The sequence below is a fragment of the Cibotium barometz genome, chromosome 22 (assembly GCF_041138505.1).
Source record: "Cibotium barometz isolate CiBa-2024 chromosome 22, ASM4113850v1, whole genome shotgun sequence".
NCBI classification, from domain to species: Eukaryota; Viridiplantae; Streptophyta; class Polypodiopsida; order Cyatheales; family Cibotiaceae; genus Cibotium; species Cibotium barometz.
In genome coordinates this window covers 10,129,937-10,148,805 of record NC_141067.1, presented here as the reverse complement: position 1 = coordinate 10,148,805, position 18,869 = coordinate 10,129,937, and the positions used below count along the sequence as shown (strand labels likewise).

General features: G+C 39.1%; 1 protein-coding gene across 4 annotated transcripts; it reads right to left on the bottom strand.

Moving 5' to 3' along the window:
- Positions 1–6,912: 6,912 nt before the first annotated feature.
- On the bottom strand, positions 6,913–9,785 carry LOC147626251 (phytolongin Phyl1.1-like). 4 transcript variants are annotated; one of them, XR_015268568.1, is made up of 2 exons: positions 9,589–9,785; positions 6,913–7,259 (listed from the first exon to the last, which is right to left on the bottom strand). XR_015268568.1 is itself a non-coding variant. In XM_086816398.1 (2 exons), exon 2 carries the CDS (start codon positions 9,193–9,195, stop codon positions 8,245–8,247), a length of 951 nt encoding a protein of 316 aa, XP_086672524.1. In that variant the 5' UTR covers positions 9,196–9,391; positions 9,589–9,784; the 3' UTR covers positions 7,317–8,244. The 4 variants fall into 4 exon arrangements, 2 of the variants coding, with proteins under 2 accessions (XP_086672524.1, XP_086672525.1); XR_015268567.1 differs by lacking the exon at positions 9,589–9,785 and adding an exon at positions 7,963–9,582; XM_086816398.1 differs by lacking the exon at positions 6,913–7,259 and adding an exon at positions 7,317–9,391 and having other exon boundaries at positions 9,589–9,784.
- Positions 9,786–18,869: the final 9,084 nt, after the last annotated feature.

The following is an 18,869-nucleotide window of genomic DNA, read 5'->3' as shown; positions in this document are numbered from 1 at the left end:
TGCATTGAAAAGAAAGAAATATGCGCTGAACATTCTCAACCGACTCCCAAGTCAAATCCTCTATTTTTCAATCTTTTCACCTAAATTTAACCATAGGGATTAGTCAACTATAAAGTTTCCTTTCCCTGAATTCAAGTACTTTTTCAGGTTCATGTGGAACATAGGATAAATCTTTGACTTCAAAACGAGTTCTTGAGGAGTAACTGTGTTATCCTCACCTCCCAGTTTCCCTTTCAATCTATTGATATGAAAGACTAGATGAACTCTAACATGTGGAGGTAGTTTTAGTTCATACACAAATCGTGACAATCCGATGTATAACTTGAAATGGACCACAATATCTAGGAGAAAAATTCGAGCATTTTTCTATTAACAAAGTCTGAGAATCTTTAGGAACTTTAAAATAAACCAATGCTCCTGGTTCAAAAAATCGAGGTGAGCGTCCTTTATCAGTATAAAACTATGTCCTATCCTGAGCATTCCTGATAGAATCCCGAGCTTCAGTCAGCATTTCCTACATATCACGCAAGAAATCCCTCGATGCATCAAGCTCAATGTCCTTAAGACCAACATCAATAGGTGCCCTAGGTTGATACCCATACATAAGCATGAACGGACTAAAACCAATAGCCGTATGTTTAAAATTGTTATAAGCAAATTCCATCATCGACGAAAGATATTTTTTCCAATATGATGATTTTCCAGAGACATATGCACGAAGCATATCCTTTACAATCTGATTCACACGCTCTGTTTGCCCATCAGATTATAGATGATCAAAGGAATTCATACTCAAAGTAGTTTCCTCGTTGTTGTAAACCATTCGAAATAAAGTAGGAAAACATGGCATTATAACAGTAGGAACCAGGTATCCAGACGTACCCACATCTGCACATGGAATTATCGACATCCCGAGTTACCCATATCAACATAGAGAGTCATCAACGTCTCGATGAGTCACATATGTATATCCGTAAACCATCAGGTGGACTGTATAAATCCCTAAAGGACGGAACTAATGCCATCAAAGGAAGAATCCAAATTTCCTTAGTCCAAATACAACAAGATAAACTCGTTGAACTCTAAAGAAAGAAATTTCAACAAGTGAATATGCCGACGAGATTACACTCATCAAAACATATAGGCTATAGATAAAAGAAGTTTATCTAAAGAATGTCTACACTACAACTTCAAGTGAAGTAAAAAAAAGAGATTGTCTTTGAATGTTGAGGTCAACATGCCCAGTGATGTTAGCAAAGCAACAATCTTGAGCCCAAATTATCCCATAAGATAATATATGTGAGGGATTGCTAGCATCCCATACCACCATGATACCACCCATACATACCTTACCAATTTGAAACTCCCTAGACTTTCACATACTAAAATCCTATATAAAATGAATAAGATGGCCTTATCCTAAACTTTCACATACTAAAACCTGTCTCTATATACCTGAGACCACATCAAGGAATAACTCTTTCCGAGTACATCATTAGAAAAGAAATTGAATTATTGTCACCTTTCTAATGATAAAACTACCCAATAAACACAATAAAGCTGGGGGTAGAAAAATAACTCACCTAGATACATAAGCAACTAGGTATCCAAGTTGGAATATGTACAAGAGTACAAGGAATATACTCCAAAATTACGTGCAAAAAACAAAGGCAAATGCTACCTTCAAAGCATATGAAATTATCCAAAAGATCAAATAATCCTTATAAAATCATAGATAAAATCATAGAAGCTCCTCGAATCCATGAAAACCATAGTTGATCATAAAAATCAATGCATGCCATCTAATGGTCATTAATCATGCCAAAAGAAGCATTAAAATTGGTGGCCAACTCATCAATCCAGAGTATATGAACGTGGTGTCGTTCAAGCAAAACTCCAAAGTAAGCAAGTGAAACACATGTATGTAGCACTCATTAAAAAACCCTAGACATAAGTGATCTAGGCAGAACTGATGAGTCCATATAAAACTTGGAAAACATCCAATAAAATCCACCAAAACAAACAGATCAACTAACCCATGATATAGTTTATCATAGGCTTAAGAAATTAAGCATAGACCACACTTAAACAAGTGTAAAATAAATTATCATGGCCAAGTGTCAAAGGTGAGACACACTTTAAACGCAAATTCTAGCCATTATTGAAGAAATTAAGAAACATGTCTAAAAAGAATGGCTAAACAATGGTAAAAATCATGAAAATATTATTTAGAATTAATCTTAATAAAAATAACTATTAATACGAGGTATAATTGTATTAATAATATGCGAATAACCCGTATCTGTGCTCCTTTGCTAAAGGGGTGAAGGGGAGCTCTCAATGCCTAGATGGAGGCAAGAAGTGATGGTCCTTTGTGATGGTTCTCTCTCACAAAAGGCAAGGGAAGAAGAAGAAGAAGCTAGTGCAAAAATAAAACCTACAATCAAACCTATCTAGCATGCATTCATCAAGTAAGCAAGATTCAATGGCATACAAGCAAACAAAAAGGAGAGCTCACAAGTAAACTATTACAAAGAAATGATTGTGTATCACTTATTGTTAAAAAAGATTTGTATACAAATAACTAGTTTTCACACTAGGCCAACCAAACCTAAAAGTCCAGTCTCTATTAAGAACCTATATACACTAAGTTTATAGACTTTTTCTATTTGACATAAAGCACAAGGTAAGGTTGCTTTATATGTTCCAGTGCCGTCTTACAAAAGATAAGTGCCCATTCGAGTGAGTAAGATGCCCAAGCACCTTATGGTAGGTTGGGCTGTTAACCCAACGGAGTGCTTAACTCCAGTAGATACATTAAAAAGCCCAGCCTTATGCAAGCTTTCCTATGGTGGCACTATCAACACTATAAATATCTTATAATACACATTATCCTATATTTGAAGTTGAGTGGAATCGAGTTGACTTTCAGCTAGTATGGGCTGATTTTCAATCAATATGGGCTAATTTGTAGCACCTTGTTAACATTCATTTTCTCCACATATGAATGCCCATCACCGTTGTACAAAGTAGGAGTGTATCAAAGATGTCTTGTGAGAATATATTTTATTGTTTTTTACATAAAAGCATGGGTTGAATCTAGTTCTCAAAAGACAACATTTCTACTCACCAAAATTCGCTTTGTGGTTGAATGGTAGAATATATACCCTTTGCTTATCCCACAAAAATGCATTTTACCACCTTATCATCTAGCGTATTATGTTGTTGCTCAAGCAAAGTATATAAAAAATGGCAAAGAGAAGAAATATTACTAGTAGATGATAATGATGATGATGATGTTAAAGTTGTTAATAAAGATGACGAGATGGGCATGTCTGCACACCAAATGCTGCTACAATATTAAAAAAACCCAGAATTAAACAAACATTTTGAATTGACACTCCTTGGGGATGTCTACAAAAACCTTACAACATGCGAATGAGCCCCGAAATGTGCAAAACGGTTGTTAATATAGATAACATCACACTGTAGAGTATATCTTCTCCACCTAAGAGGATAGGTCAATATGAGATAATCAAATAGTAGCTCGAGAACAAGATAACAAGGGGATGAGGGCCAAGAGAACCTCCTCTAATACTAATTGTAACACACACACACACATCTATTGCAGCAATCAAGAAGAGAGAGAGAGATGCACAACAGTCAAAGTAGATTGATGAGAATGATGAAAGTACAAGTGAAGTGGCATGATAAGGTCACTTACACTCACTCATAAGAGTGTGTACATACGCTCGATGAAAAATTCCTCCTAAAGAGGAAAAACATGCCATGGCCCATTATTAGTCTACATCCACACACATCACTACTATATAAATGGCTACTTCAAATATTATCCCTAGTAGCAGTATAGCAAAAAAGAGACATGTCCCTCCTATGGTTATTTGGGATGCTTGTTAGCTTGGGATAAACCCAGCTTAGGATCAACACCAAATGTTTGAAACATTGTGGCGTCGGAGCGTACATGGTTTGACTGCTTCCTATGGGAGCGAACGTTGAGCCTCCTAGTCCCCCTTCTGCTCCTTCACTAGAGCTGTGCCCAAATATAGGGCAGTTGAATACCTTCTTCATAAAATTTAAGGTGTTGTTGAAAGATCCACTTGGTGAATCTGAAGCTTAAAGGACCATGGGACGGAACTGCTTCTAAGTGTTCCATTATTCCACTCATACGTGTTTTGTGTCTTATTTTTTCCCAAAGCTCCTTGCTTGAGGAGTCTAGCCTTCTTAACTAGGGAGCACTCTGCTAAGTATTGGTCGTTTGCTAGGATTGAAGGCTTGGTGGATTTGAGACAGTGTGATTTGATGCACTATAGTTGATTGGGTTCGCATCAAAGATTCTTTGGGTTTCTGGTACAAGCCTGAGAATGGTTTCAGAACCGTTTTCTCAATCTATAAAAATACGTTTTTTTTAGATGCTAGGCTCACACGTCTAGCGTCATTTCTCTAGGCTCACGTATACAAGTTCACATGTTTAGATTCATGCCTCTATTCTCACATCTCTAGGCTCACGTATGTAGGTCCACGTATGCAGGTTGACGTGTGTAGGTTCATGTGTCCTGTTAATGTCTCTAAACTCATGTATACATGGTCACATGTCTAGATTCACGCCTCTAAACTCACGTTTAGGTTCATGTGTCCTGTTAATGTCTCTTAACTCATGTCCACAGGTGCACGAAAAAACTGAACACATCCAAGACTCCAAAACTGTATGCTTTTTTGAGTTTGACCTCCTAATCAACATGGGGCAATATTAGGGTATCCTAATAGCTTGGAATGGACAGAAAAACGAAGCTAAGCCCTAGGCTAGTCCCCGACGGCAGAGGTGGACACTAAATATGTTCAAATCAAGAGCTTACCTTGGCCTTGTTGAAGCATGTGTTGTCAGATCTTGCTTTTGAGCCACAATGCAACTTTCCATTGTGGGTGCGCTAGCTCGTTTGGCACGTCCTCACCGAAATGCTCCTTTGTCAACAAAGAGATGAAAGGGGAGCTCTTAATGCCTAGATGGAGATAAGAGGAGATGGTCTTTCGTGATGGTTCTCTCTCACAAAAGGTGGGAGAAGAAGAAGAAGCTATTAATGCAAGAAGAAAATCTATAATCAAACCTATCTAGCATGCATCCATCAAAAAAGCAAGATTCAATAGCATATAAGCAAACAAGAAGACGGAAGGTTTTGTTTTTCTAGAGTGATATCTAAACCATTGAGATCAAATTTTTAATATCATGAATTTTACTCTCCAAAAGAGTATCAATGTGCTTTTGATTGCTAAAGGCTAGCATGTGCAATTCGCTTCTAAATTGCAATCTCTCTCTCTCTCTCTCTCTCTCTCTCACACACACACACACACACACACACACAGAGCACAACACAACACTTATGTGTCACGAGAATGTTTATATTCCAAGCTAGCAAATTTCTCATCATATAGAAAATACAAGAACAATATCCAACTTTTTAAATCAATTGTTGTAAAAGCTATGTAAACTCATCTAGAAGTCATTATCATTAAAGAGAGCAATGTTGTTGTTGTTCTCTTACACATAAAACTCAAATTCAACCAACCACAAGTTTATGTGCTTGAAGCATAAGAAGACCTCATCTTTGGTAAGAATGATTCAAAGATTGAACATCTTGAATGTGTTATCATTTCTAAACATAAAATAATAACACAATCATTACTCTTATGAGTCAAATTTTGCCTCTTAGAAAAATTGCTCCTCATCCATATGACACACGGTCAACCCCCCCCCCCCCCCCCCCCCCCCCCCCCCCCCCCCCCCCAACATGAACAAGGCTTTTAGAAAACTCCTGGCCCTTCTATCAGCCTAGTTAGACATGGAGCATCTGGTCCCGTTCCAACCTCAATATGTGGAAAGCATTTTCTGCCATATGTACTGAGAGTTTCTGACACACATGGTTTGACAGCCTGGAGTCTTATAATCTGACCTCTCATCCTTGTTACAGCAGCCTGCAGATGCTTGAACCAGTGACTTTTCTCATGAAAACGGACACCCAGGGACCCCTTTCAAGCAAGTGTTCAACTTAGTAATAACTAGAGTGGACATGCAAGCAGGCATTATTCGAACCTGCTCTACAAGAATGCTGCTTGTATCACTAATCCCTCAGTGCATGGGACCGAGTAGGGCTAGGACTAGCACATTAAAGACTTCCGGGGACTGATGAGATCCTTCCAAAGGGAGGAAAGATGGATCGTGCAAGAAAGTGATTTTGTGATTTGCCCGCCATGGAAAAGGATGTGCCTCCAAGCCATCATTCGCCTAGTGGTTAGAGTCCACAATTCTCAGTGGTCGTGGTGATGTTTCAAAAACTCCTGGAGAAGCAGACATCTGTGTGGGACCATATTTGCATTGTTCTTCATCAGATTCTGGAATAGTATTGTCAGAACCACTCCCATGTGGTTGATGGGTATGGTGATTGCAACACTCATGCATTGGACATCATGGATGACATGCTTAGAGTCCACAATTCTCAGTGGTCGTGATGTTGTTTCAAAAACTCCTGGAGAACATCCACCTTGTAAGAGCGGGGTTCTCATCGTCTAGCATGTATCCCATGTGATTGATGGGTATGGTGATTGCAACACTCATGCATTGGACATCATGGATGACATGCTTTTCCAACTTTTTCAGCCCTTGTTCACAACAACAATAGCCTGCGATTCAGATCCTCGATGCTTCGTCTCTGTCACATGGAAATCAGCTACCAGGGACACCAAACATGGCAACTCTGCTCTAATGCATAGTTCTCCTCAAGAGCGATGCCCCCTTGAGGTACTCACGTGCTTGAGAGTTTACTTTAAAAAAAAGAACGAAAGAAAGGGATGTACCATCTAAAGCCAACAGACACTGGTATCTAGGAAGTGCACAACAGACACAGTCAAAACAAAATTAGCTGCAACAAGGCATTATCAGAAGCAGGCATGTACATTGTGTGCCCAGAAAGGACAACAGATAGCAGGGGCAGCCAGCAACTTGGGCACTCTGAATAGGGGCCACATATTTATTTGCTGGCTGTGATAGCCTATTTGAAATCAACCCCAAGCAGTCGTAGACATCACAAGTCAGTGCTCCAGTTCAGTACACAATGCAGCAGCTAGTTCATTGCGCTGACATCTTTTGCCATCAGTCGGTTGACAATGCCATCGCTTTCAATCTTCCAGTCTTCAGCACTGATTAGGTGCACTTTCAGGAGGGCTTGGCACTTGCAGCTCATACAAACCTTTCAGCAAATTGATACAAAGCAAATACACCATGAGAAGAAGATCAAGAATAGTGCTGAATAATAAACATTACTCTTATGCAAGTGCTGAATAAAACTTTTTACACACATGCTTCTGCTTCCACAGATAGCTAATGCAACCCCAAAGCACTATTACAAAGAAGACAATCCATATATGAGCTGGTAACCCAAGCTGATCTCTCCACATATCTAACTGTGAACACAACCCTGGTATCAAATAAATCCTTGTAGAGTATCTCATCATGCAACAGCCCAAGCAAAATGCTCCTTGAATGCGAAGGACCTACCAAGCTTACCTGATCAGCGTTCTCTTACAGAACACAAAGCTTCAAAACCTTTGTCAAGTGGAGAAATTGCATAGCTTTCTTACAAAACACCAATTATCTACTATCTCGTATCAGGTGGAGCAATTGCATAGCTTTCTTACGAAATGCCAATTATCTACTATCTCGCATTGACGGATTGAAAAAGCAAAGAGCCCTGTGGGCAAAAACTCTTCTAATGTTTGTCACATCCACAAATCAAAAGTCTGAAGGCATAGACTACACCAGCCCTGGGAGTTCAGCACCATAGGCACACGATCAAGCATATTGGTGCATGATTCTGGACATAGGCACAATATTCAACACCTAAGGCACATATTTCTACCAAACCTTTAAGTAAAAAAATCCAAAGAACTTACATTTGATAGTGGCACCAGCATACCAAAACCCTAGAGGCATATGCTATAGCACTTCAGCTTCACACCGAAGGACATTTGTTCCTCTGGTTTCAATTCCTTGCACTTGAGATATTAATTTTTTTCTTCAACGCCATAGAGTACTCCATTTAGCCTTCTGAAAATTATATGGCCATCTTGGCTTCATTATGCTACACAAAGGTAAAGTGGGCACAAACAACCTTCTGTTCCAAAGCCATGATATCCAGCTGAATTCTACACTCACAAGTGCTTCCATAAATTCTTTCAAGAGCCATTATCCTTCTGCATGCATTTGAAACCCCTGCAGATGCCAAGCCAGATGCCAAATAGGATCAAACAAACAACGGCATCCAACAGAAGAATAAGTTTCACCTTCCTCCACCACATTCTCCAGGCCATCTGTTGACCTCTACTCTTCATGCTCCCAAGTCTCTGCACTGGAGTGCTTGGTGAGGATTGACTGCTCCCTTCTAGCATAATCTCCAATCTGTGCACTTTCTCACTAACTTTCCCCTTATTCCCCACTATACTGTCACTCAAATCCCTTGCCTGATCTTTGGCTTTCTTTTTCTTGTACTTGTTACTTCTGGTTTTGCCTATCGAGGGCGTGGAAGGTGAGCGAGCACCTGAACTCTTGTCTGTGCTTAATGATTGATCATAGTCTTCATATGCAGTGGTCCCTGCAGATGGATACACGGTATTAAAGCCAGCTTCTATATCAGCTTCGGCCTCGGCATCCCTTTGGGCTTGCAACTCCTCTTCAATGCGGTCCTTCTCTTTCTGAGGGATCCCAACAAACGGACCTACAAGGCATCTAAAGACAGGGTCAAACTCAATGTCCAGACAGTGAGCCTCCAGCCTGCTTTGATCCAATGACAGCCCATGAACCCTTGCATATGATATGAACTCGTGTCTGATTTGTTCCAAGAATGACATAACCTTGGATCTGCTGAGTGCTTCATCTGCTATGGCGCAGTAAAGGAAAGGTTCATCTATGATGCAGGCGAACATGCGTCGATTGGTGGTGTAGCTGAATCTGCTGTGGTGGGGGGGCAAGATTTCAAGGCATTTTGCAGCAATCTGAGGCAGCTCTCCATCTCCATCAATGTACTCAGCGATGATGTGGGCGCCCTTTGTTGCCACACAGGAGTAGTATATCAAGATGGGGAGAGGACCCATGAGTGCCCTACGGCTGGTGGTAGGAAAGCCTCGCATGTGAAATGCATTCACGAACAGGAGATCATGCAGAACACAGTGATTAGACCACTTGGGTGCCTCAAAACAATTGCAAAACAAGGAATGTTTTACGCTCTTACAGTCGGAATTGGCAAACTGGGCGACTCAAAACAAGATTTTAGTGCTGTTGGGCGCTACAAAACAACGCTTCGTGCAAACCGGATCAGACTGGACGCTTGAAATCAGAAAAAATTAAAAGCTTTAGATGAAATCAGAAAAATTAAGAGCTTTAGACGAATTGGGCGCTTGAAAGCAGAAACGTTTAGGGCATGGGAAGAATTGTGCGACTGATGACACAACGATTCCAGCGCAGGAAGACGGGGTTTCAAACGATCAAAAGGTAAAACAGAGAGCGGCAGGGCTGTTTCTCACCTTTCATCTCTTCTCTCTTTCGTAGAAGTTCGCTTCTCCTACTGCAAAGATGCAGAGAGGACCGGGTAGCCGTTGCGTCAATGGGCTGCAGCGCGGTCATCCTCAGTCTTGATTGAAAAAGACATCTCAAATCTCACAAGGTCCCTTCAGTGAAGGCTGCGGTTACCTTTCAACGCTACCTTGCACTTCTTAATAATTAATAATAATGATTAAAAACAAGGGTGCGCCCATCCTTAGCATTATCTCTCACTAGCAGATGGCATCAATGGATAGCATTGATAAAAAATCGTGACTTTTTTTTTCAGCCAGTTGAATAAAGTAAACTAGGGCAAGTTAATTAGGACGAGAAAAATAAACTACAAAAAACTGGAAAAAATTCATCTTCATAGTTTACTTCCTAGTTTACTCAGCACTTTCTAGTTTCTTAGTTTACATCATGGGATGAGGGTGAATTTGGGTTTGGGACTTAGAAAAATTTGGAGCACGATGTTATGTGCAAAAGAGGAAATGAACTCAAAACGTTCAATCAACATTGGAAACATCTTACCACTACACTATACCTTTAAGCAACGAGACCTTGTGATTTCAAGCCATTATATTCTATGTTTTCACCCCTAGTTTACTTTATCCGCCGATAGCCCAAAAAAGGCGTCCCAATTTTGATCAATGCCATCCATTGATGCCTCCTGACAAGGGTCTTTAAGACCCCATGGGAGATAGTGTTAAGGGGTGCCCATCCATCATACTTAGCGGTGGTGTGTGTGAGTTATATACACAAACCTGGTGTAAATATCCATTTCCTGTTAATTTCAAGCCTTCGTTAAAAAAAAGATTTTAAAAAAAGCAAAGTGCAATATGCCCTTACAATCTATACAAAACTAGAATGCTCACATACAAGTGTCATTGTGGTGTAACGTATCTCAATCTACACAAAACTAGAATGCTCGGTGGGCAGACAAGTGTGATTGTGGTATACTGTCAAAAAATGATTTTAAAAAAAAAGTAAATTGTAATATATGCCCTTCCAATCTACACAAAACTAGAATGCTCCGACAATGTGATTGTGGTATAAATAATGTATCTCAATCTACACAAAACTAGAATGCTCCGACAATGTGATTGTGGTATAAATAATGTATCTCAATCATTATCAATTTTTGAGACTTCTCATCCTGACAAGGTCCATGTTCAACATATCCTATGATAAGTGCAATCCCATGACATCACTTTTTTTTAAAAGAAGGTGATTATTAGTATTACGAAAAAAGGATTACAGTCACACAGACAAAGTCTTCTATGATATTCAGAAGCTTAGCAAAGTATTCACTACTACAGCCCCACCCTTATCCTTGAAGGGGCGTGTGAACAGGTCGACCCGATCTTTATTACATGGCCATCCAACTTATCCACCCAAGCATGTGAGAGACCAACCCATTGCGTGCTTCCCAAAAATGATATTGATGATAACTGCTTCAAATCCTTGAATATAGTAGCGTAGGGAAAAGCAATATGCCTGTCTCTCCAAGTGAGTCACTCCCATTTTCCAGGCAATCCTTTTGATCAAGAAATGAGATCTTTTGTGATATAGCACCAAGGTTTCTTACCTTCAAGCTTTTCCACTAGACCCTTAGCTATTGTGAGTAATGGTGTGATACTGAGTTCTCCCTTATCTTTTGGGCTATATCCTTGTTGGTTAAGCATTATGAGTGGTCTCTTGGCTCTCTGCGGTATTAGCTTAGTGGCTACCTTGTTCAGTTATGAAAGCCCCCTTGTCTGAAGTAGTTGTTCAGTTATGAAAGCCCCCTTGTCTGAAGTAGTTGCATTAATTGTGTCACACAAATCTGTCCTTTGATGGGCTCCTAGAAATGCCAATAAAACTCCAGAGGTAGGCCATATAATTGCCCATTTTGCTGCCTATGAATTTCAATTTGTCCTTTGAAAAGGTAGAAACTTTCGCTCGGGATTTGACTATCTATTCTAAAGAGGAATTATTCCACTCTTTTCTTGGTAGCCTTCTCTAATTGTCTAAGAAAGCATCGCTCTATGTCTTGGAGTGAAAGACCTTCTTGGGCATAGAGGAACTCACATCAACGGGGAGGGCTTGGATTTATAGTTTTGAAGCTCATTGGCCAAAGCTTGTGGCCATAGCTTAACGAAGTTCTCACATCGTTTCCTCAGAGATAGTACTCACAACAAGCTTGTGACCATAGCTTGTAGCACAGAAGAGGGTAGGTAGGCTACATAGTGCATACAGGCAAGGGGGTCTAAGGGTGCATGCATTCTTCATGTGCATCTTCTTGTTACATGATGGCTTCATTGATAGTTTCGTGGGGTGTTAGTTCTAGCTCAAAGGTGCCATGCTTTAATTATACTAGTATTGGACCCGCGCATTGTTGTGGGGACCAAGGTTCCAAAAAAAGACCGGTTCTCTCTCTATAGCCATCTGTCTCTCTCTCTCTCTCTCTCTCTCTCTCTCACACACACACACACACACACACACACACTCGCACGCATGCACACACTCCCTCTCTCTTCTACTCTCCCACACATAGAAACTCTCTCTCTCTCTCCCTCTCTCTCTCTCTCTCACATACACACACACACGTAGTCACACACATACACTCTCTCTCTCTGCCTCTCTCACACACACACACATACACATGTAAATATTAGTATATACAATATTATGTTTTAGATACATATACCTATACATAGACACATAAACTTATACATACATATATACGTTAATTTAAAAATATAAATACACACACAAACATAATTTTAATTAATTTTGATTAAATTTTAATGTATGGAGATGGGTGGTAAGGTGTGCTCACTTTTAAATATATAGATAGATATATTATACAAACACACACACACACACACACACAAATATATATTTGTATATATATATGTGTGTGTGTGTGTATACATATACATATATATGTACACACACACAAACACACACACACATATATCTGTATGTATGTATGTATGTATAAATGTATGTATGTATAAATGTAAATAAAAACACACATACATGTATATACACATATACATATATATTTTTAATTTATATTTATATTTATATTTTATTAAAAACTACTTTTTTTTCTCTATCTCTCGATCTCTTTCTCTCTCTTTTTATCCTCTCCCTCTTTACACCTCTCTCTCTCTCTCTCTCTCTCTCTCTCTCTCTCTCTCTCACACACACACACACACACACACACACACACACACACATACACAAGTTTAATTAATTAAATTTTAATGGTGGGGATGTGTGGTGAGGTTTGTGCACACACACATGCACATGCACACCCTCTCTCTCACACACATATATGCACACACACTCTCAAATGTTGAAACTCTCTGTCTCTCTCTCTCTCTCTCTCTCTCTCTCTCTCACACACACACACACACACACACATGTACACACCTGCACATGCACTAATACAAACACACTCTTCCCCCCCCCCCCCCCAACACACACTCTCACACATAGACTTCCATGTCGGTCTCTCTCTCTCTCTCTCTCTCTCTCTCTCTTTCTCTCTCTCTTTCTCTCTCTCTCTCTCTCTTCTAACACACACTCTCCCACATATAGAAACTCTCTCTCTCTCTCTCTCTCTCTCTCTCTCTCTCTCTCTTCTAACACACACTCTCCCACATATAGAAACTCTCTCTCTCTCTCTCTCTCTCTCTCTCTTACATACATACACGTACACACACATATACAAACTCTCTCTTTGTCACACACACACGCATGCACACACACACTCACACACATATGTAAATACATATTATCTATAATATCATGTTTTATTATATATAGAGACATATATATATATACATATGCATTTATAAAATAAATAAACACACATACACATATACTTTTAATTAATATATAAACATATGCATATACCTATATACACATGTTCATTTACCTATATATACATGTGCATTTATAAAATAAACACACATACACATATACTTTTAATTAATATTAAATTTTAATACGTAGGGATGCATCATGAGGTGTGCTTACTCTTAAAAGTGTCTCTTACATACAATGTCCTTTGTCTTTTCTTTTGCACACTAATGTGTGTCATTGTGTGTGCACATACACACGTATACATGATTGTGTAATGTCGACTTCATGCGTGTATGTGTCGTGCAAGTCTCTTGATTGTACGTATATGCTAGTGTGTGTACAGTGTGAGTGTGTGTACGTGGTGTGTATGTTTGTGTTTGTGTGTATCCATGTGCAAGTGTGTGCATGTACGCATGTGTGACCATGTGAATATATCCATGTACAGCTTTTTTTATCGATGTGTGTGCATGTGCATGTGCATATGTGTGTGTGTGTGTGTATGTACCCTGTTGAAATGTGTATGAGTTTACGTCTATGTATACATGTGTGTGCACATGTACTTGTGTATGTATGTGTGTATATGTATGTGCTTGTGTGCATGTACATGCATGTATGTGTATGTGAAATCTTGAGTGTGTGTATGTGTAAGTGTGCATATCTCTGTGTGTGCATGTGTGTGAGTGTATGTGTGTGTGTGTGTTTGTGTGCATGTATCATGTGCGTGTGTCTATGTGTTGTGCGTGTGTGTGCATGCACATACATGTGTATGTTGACATACATATAGATCTATTTATATATACATGCTTACACACCTATAGATACATACATACATATATATTATGTGTGTGTGTGTGTGTGTGTGTATTTATCTATGTATGTATAGGTAGGTATATTCTCTCTCTTACACATGCATATAATATAATATTAGAAGATATGTGTGTGTGTGTGTGTGTGTGTGTGTGTGTGTGTGTGTGTGTGTGTGGAGGAGGGATGGGCAATTTGCTTTCTAATGTATTATATATATATATATATATGAGCAAGTGATAATTAATTGTGAGCCCTAATGCATCTAGGCATGTGGGAAAGAAACCCCCAAAGACTGTCTTCTCTTCTCCTTTCTTCTTTTTAAAACTTCTCCCTCTCCTTTCTCCATGTAAAGGCTAGGTTTATAGGGTGGGAACCCTTGCTTTATCTTGTACAGATATAGATGTATGTGCATATGTACATGTATATGTGTGTGAGAGTGTGTGCATGTACACATGCAAATGTGTATGCATGTGTGTCTATGTATACATATGTGTGCATGTGTACTTGTGTATGTGAATATGTGTATCTGTTTGTGCTTATGTGTGTGCATATGCATGTATGTGTATGTGCAAGCTTGAGTGTATGTGTGTGTGTGTGTGTGTGTGTAAGTGTGCATATCTCTGTGTGTGTATGTGTGTCCATGCATGCGAGTGTGTGTGTTTGTGTAGGTGAGTGTACATGTGCGTGTATGCATATACAAACATGTAACTCTATATGCATATGTTTGTGTAGGTGAGTGTATGTGTATACATGTGAGCGAGTGTGTGTACGTCTAAGTGTGTGTGCATGTACTCTATGTGGTGTGCATGCCATGTGTATACACATGTGTTTATATGTGCAAGTGTATATGATACGTTCATGTATGTGCATGTATGCATGTGCATTCGTGTGTATGCATGTATGTGTGCATGTGTATATGCGTGTGTGTGTGTGTGTGTGTCTCATAGAGACACAAACTCAATCTCCCACGTATGCGCATACAAATATCCTCACATACACACGTATACACATGCACATGCACCCGCCCTCTCTCTCTCTCTCTCTCACACACACACACACACATTCACCTCTCTCTCTCTCTCTCTCTCTCTATCTCTCTCTCACACACACACACATTCACCTCTCTCTCTCTCTCTCTCTCTCTCTCTCTCACACACACACACACACACACACATTCACCTCTCTCTGTCTCTCTCTCTCTCTCTCTCTCTCTCTCACACACACACACACACACACACACAGACGCATACACATGCACATGTACTCTCTCTTCTCACACCCCCTCACACACACATAGAAACTCTCTCTTTCTCTCTCTCCCCTCTCCCCTCTCCCACACACACACATACTTGCATGCTCATCTGTGTGACTGTGTGTGTACATACACGTGTCTGTGATTATGTAATGTCGACTTCATGCTTGCATACATCGTTCAAGTGTCTTGATTGTGCACGTGCTAGTGTGTGTATGTGCATGTGTCTGTGTGTATGGTGTGAGTGTGTGTACATGTGTATGTTTGTGTTTGTGTATCCATGTGCAAGTGTGTGAGCATGCATGTGTGTGTGAGCATGTGAATGTGTTTGTGTGTGCATCTTTGTGTCTACGTGTGTGCATGTACACGTGCAAATGTGTATACATGTGCATCTATGTATACATGTGTGAATGCATACATGGATGTGCATGTGGGTGTGCACATCCAAGTGTGCACGTGTACTTGTGTATGTGAGTTTGTGTATGTGTGTATATATATGTATGTACCCATGCGCGTGCATATGCATGTATATGTGTGTGTAAGATCGAGTGTGTGTGTGTGTGTCTCATAGAGACACAATCTCCCATGCACGTACACACAGACATCCTATATTGACTTCATGCATTGTGCAAGTGTCTTGATTATGCATATGTGCTAGTTTGTGTATGGTGTGAGCATGTGTACATTGTGCGTACGTTTGTGTTTGTGTGTATCCATGTGCGAGTGTGTGCATATGCGTGTGTGAGCATGTGAATATGTTCGTGTGTACATCTTTGTGTCTATGTGTGTGCACGGGCATGTGTGTGTGAGTGTGTGCATGTAGCATGTGCAAATGTGTATGTGTTTCCATCTATGTATACATGTGTATATACATGTACTTGTGTATGTGACTGTATGTATATGCTTGTGTGCATATATACACACGTATATGTATGTGCAAGCTTGTGTGTGTGTGTGTGTGTGTGTAAGTATGCATATCTCTATGTGTGAGCACATGTGTCCATGCATGTGAGTGTGTGTTTGTGTGCGTGTGTGTGTCATGTGTGCGTGTGTGCATATCATGTTTGTTTGTGTGTGTGTGTGTGTGTATCATGTGCATGTGTCTATGTAGTGTGCATGTGTGTGTATAGATCTATTTATATATACATGCTTACACACCTATAGATACATACATACATATTATGTGTGTGTGTGTGTGTGTATTTATCTATATATGTATAGGTATGTATATTCTCTCTCTTACACATGCACATAATATAATATTAGAAGATATGTGTGTGTGTGTGTGTGTGTGTGTGTGTGTGTGTAAGTGGAGGAAGGGGGGATTGCTTTCTAATGTATGATATATATATATATATATATATATATATATATATATATATATATATATATATATATAGATCTATTTATATATACATGCGTACATACCTATAGATACATACATACATACATATTATATATGTGTGTGTGTATGTATGTATGTATTTATCTATGTATTTATCTATGTATGCATTGGTTTTCTATATTCTCTAAGAAACTCATTTAATGAGCAAACGACTTGATGGTGACAATTAATTGTGAGCCCCAATGCATCTAGGCGTGTGGGAAAGAAACAACCAAAGAGTGTCTTCTCTTCTCCTTTCTCCTTTTCAAAAATTCTCCCTCTCCTTTCTCCACGTAAAAGGGGTAGGTACCCTTGCTTTATCTTGTATAGATGTTTGATAGGACTCACATATGGGGAGGCATAATGATGTGTTGATAGCATGCACGGATTGTCTCTTCAACCCTAAGTTTTCTCTGCAACCCTAGAAAGCATAGGTTTTTCAACTCTTCTCTCAAGTCCTACCCGCTCTAGGTTTGGCCCCATAATTCAGAGTGGCAACATATCAAAAACTTCCAAAGCCCTTGAAAGTAATCGCATACATGCCTACTAAAGTGTGATAAGTGCACTCCCTTAACACCATAATTTGGAGTGACAACATATTAAAAACTCCCAAAACCCTTGAAAGTAAGTCACAAGTGGCATACATGCCTACTAAAGTGTTCCCAATAGAAAGATCCATTTCAAATGGCTTTTGTGCCATCCCCATGTGTAATTCTTGGCCTCTTTCAAAATGGCTCCTAATCTTAAAAGATGCAATCAAAAGTGATAGCATTCGATAGGACATGCTCTCAAGGATTCTCTCCAAATCACTCACAGAAGGACTCTCTCCAAAACACTCATCGAAGGATTCTCTCCAAAACCCTCACTAAAGGATTCTATGAAGGATTCTCTCCAAATATCTCATAGAGAAGAGGTTTTCTCTCTCTCACACACACACGAGATGAAAAAGCTCTCTCACACACACACGAGATGAAAAAGCTCTCTCTCTCTCTCTCTCTCTCTCTCTCTCTCTCTCTCTCTCTCTCACACACACACACACACACACACACACACACACACACACACACAACCTAAAGACAATGTGTCTCTATATCTCTCATATAGGCTAGAGCCTAGATATCTAAAGCACAAACTTTGTTTCTCTCCATGTACTCAAAAAAATATTGATGATATTTTTAAAATATTGATTTTAACAATTATGAATTCAAAAAAAAACATATCTTTTTTAAGAAGTCACTTATTCTTCACAAAAGCTTTTAAAATAAGTACATACTCTGAATTCTTTTATATAGGCATATGTATAAGGTTAATAATTCAAAAAAAACATGAGATTTTAGAGCATGCTTATTATGCTTGTTGAAACATAAAAAATATATGGGCTTCATTTTTACAATCAAATAAGATTGTATGGATTATACAAAGACTTTGACTAATCATAATCTCCGAGTGTTTAAACCTTGAAGAAATACCAAGTACAACTCCGTTTCAAAGTTGAGAGCGAATTATCCTTGGTATCCATTTAAGGGTTAAAGAAATACCAAGTACAACTCCATTTCAAAGTTGAGAGGGAGTTATCCTTGGTATCCATTTAAGGGTTAAATTTTTGGGATTAAACTTCTTAATCCCTCAAATGTATCTCTTACTATGATACCAAAGACATCCCTCTTCTCAAAAATGGCATAGTGATCAATATCGGAGCTTTAAGGTTCTCCCTTCCAATGTTGAGCCATTCTGGAAAGGGAGTAAACCTTAAAGTAATAGCCGATATCACTTAAAAGTGAGTTATCCTTGGTATACATTTAAGGGCTATTTTTTAAGATTAATGTTTAATGTTTAATCTATTAAAGATTAAATCTTAAAGTAATATCAAAGATATCTCCCTTCCTAAAATGGCTCAAAATTGGAATGGAGGAAACCTTAAAGTGATACCCGCCGATAGGTTTTCTCCCATAGATTTAAGGTTT

What these genes read in the sequence shown, in the direction of transcription:
- LOC147626251 (XM_086816398.1), bottom strand. Translation starts at nt 9,195, where the DNA reads ATGCGAGGCTTTCCTACCACCAGCCGTAGGGCACTCATGGGTCCTCTC.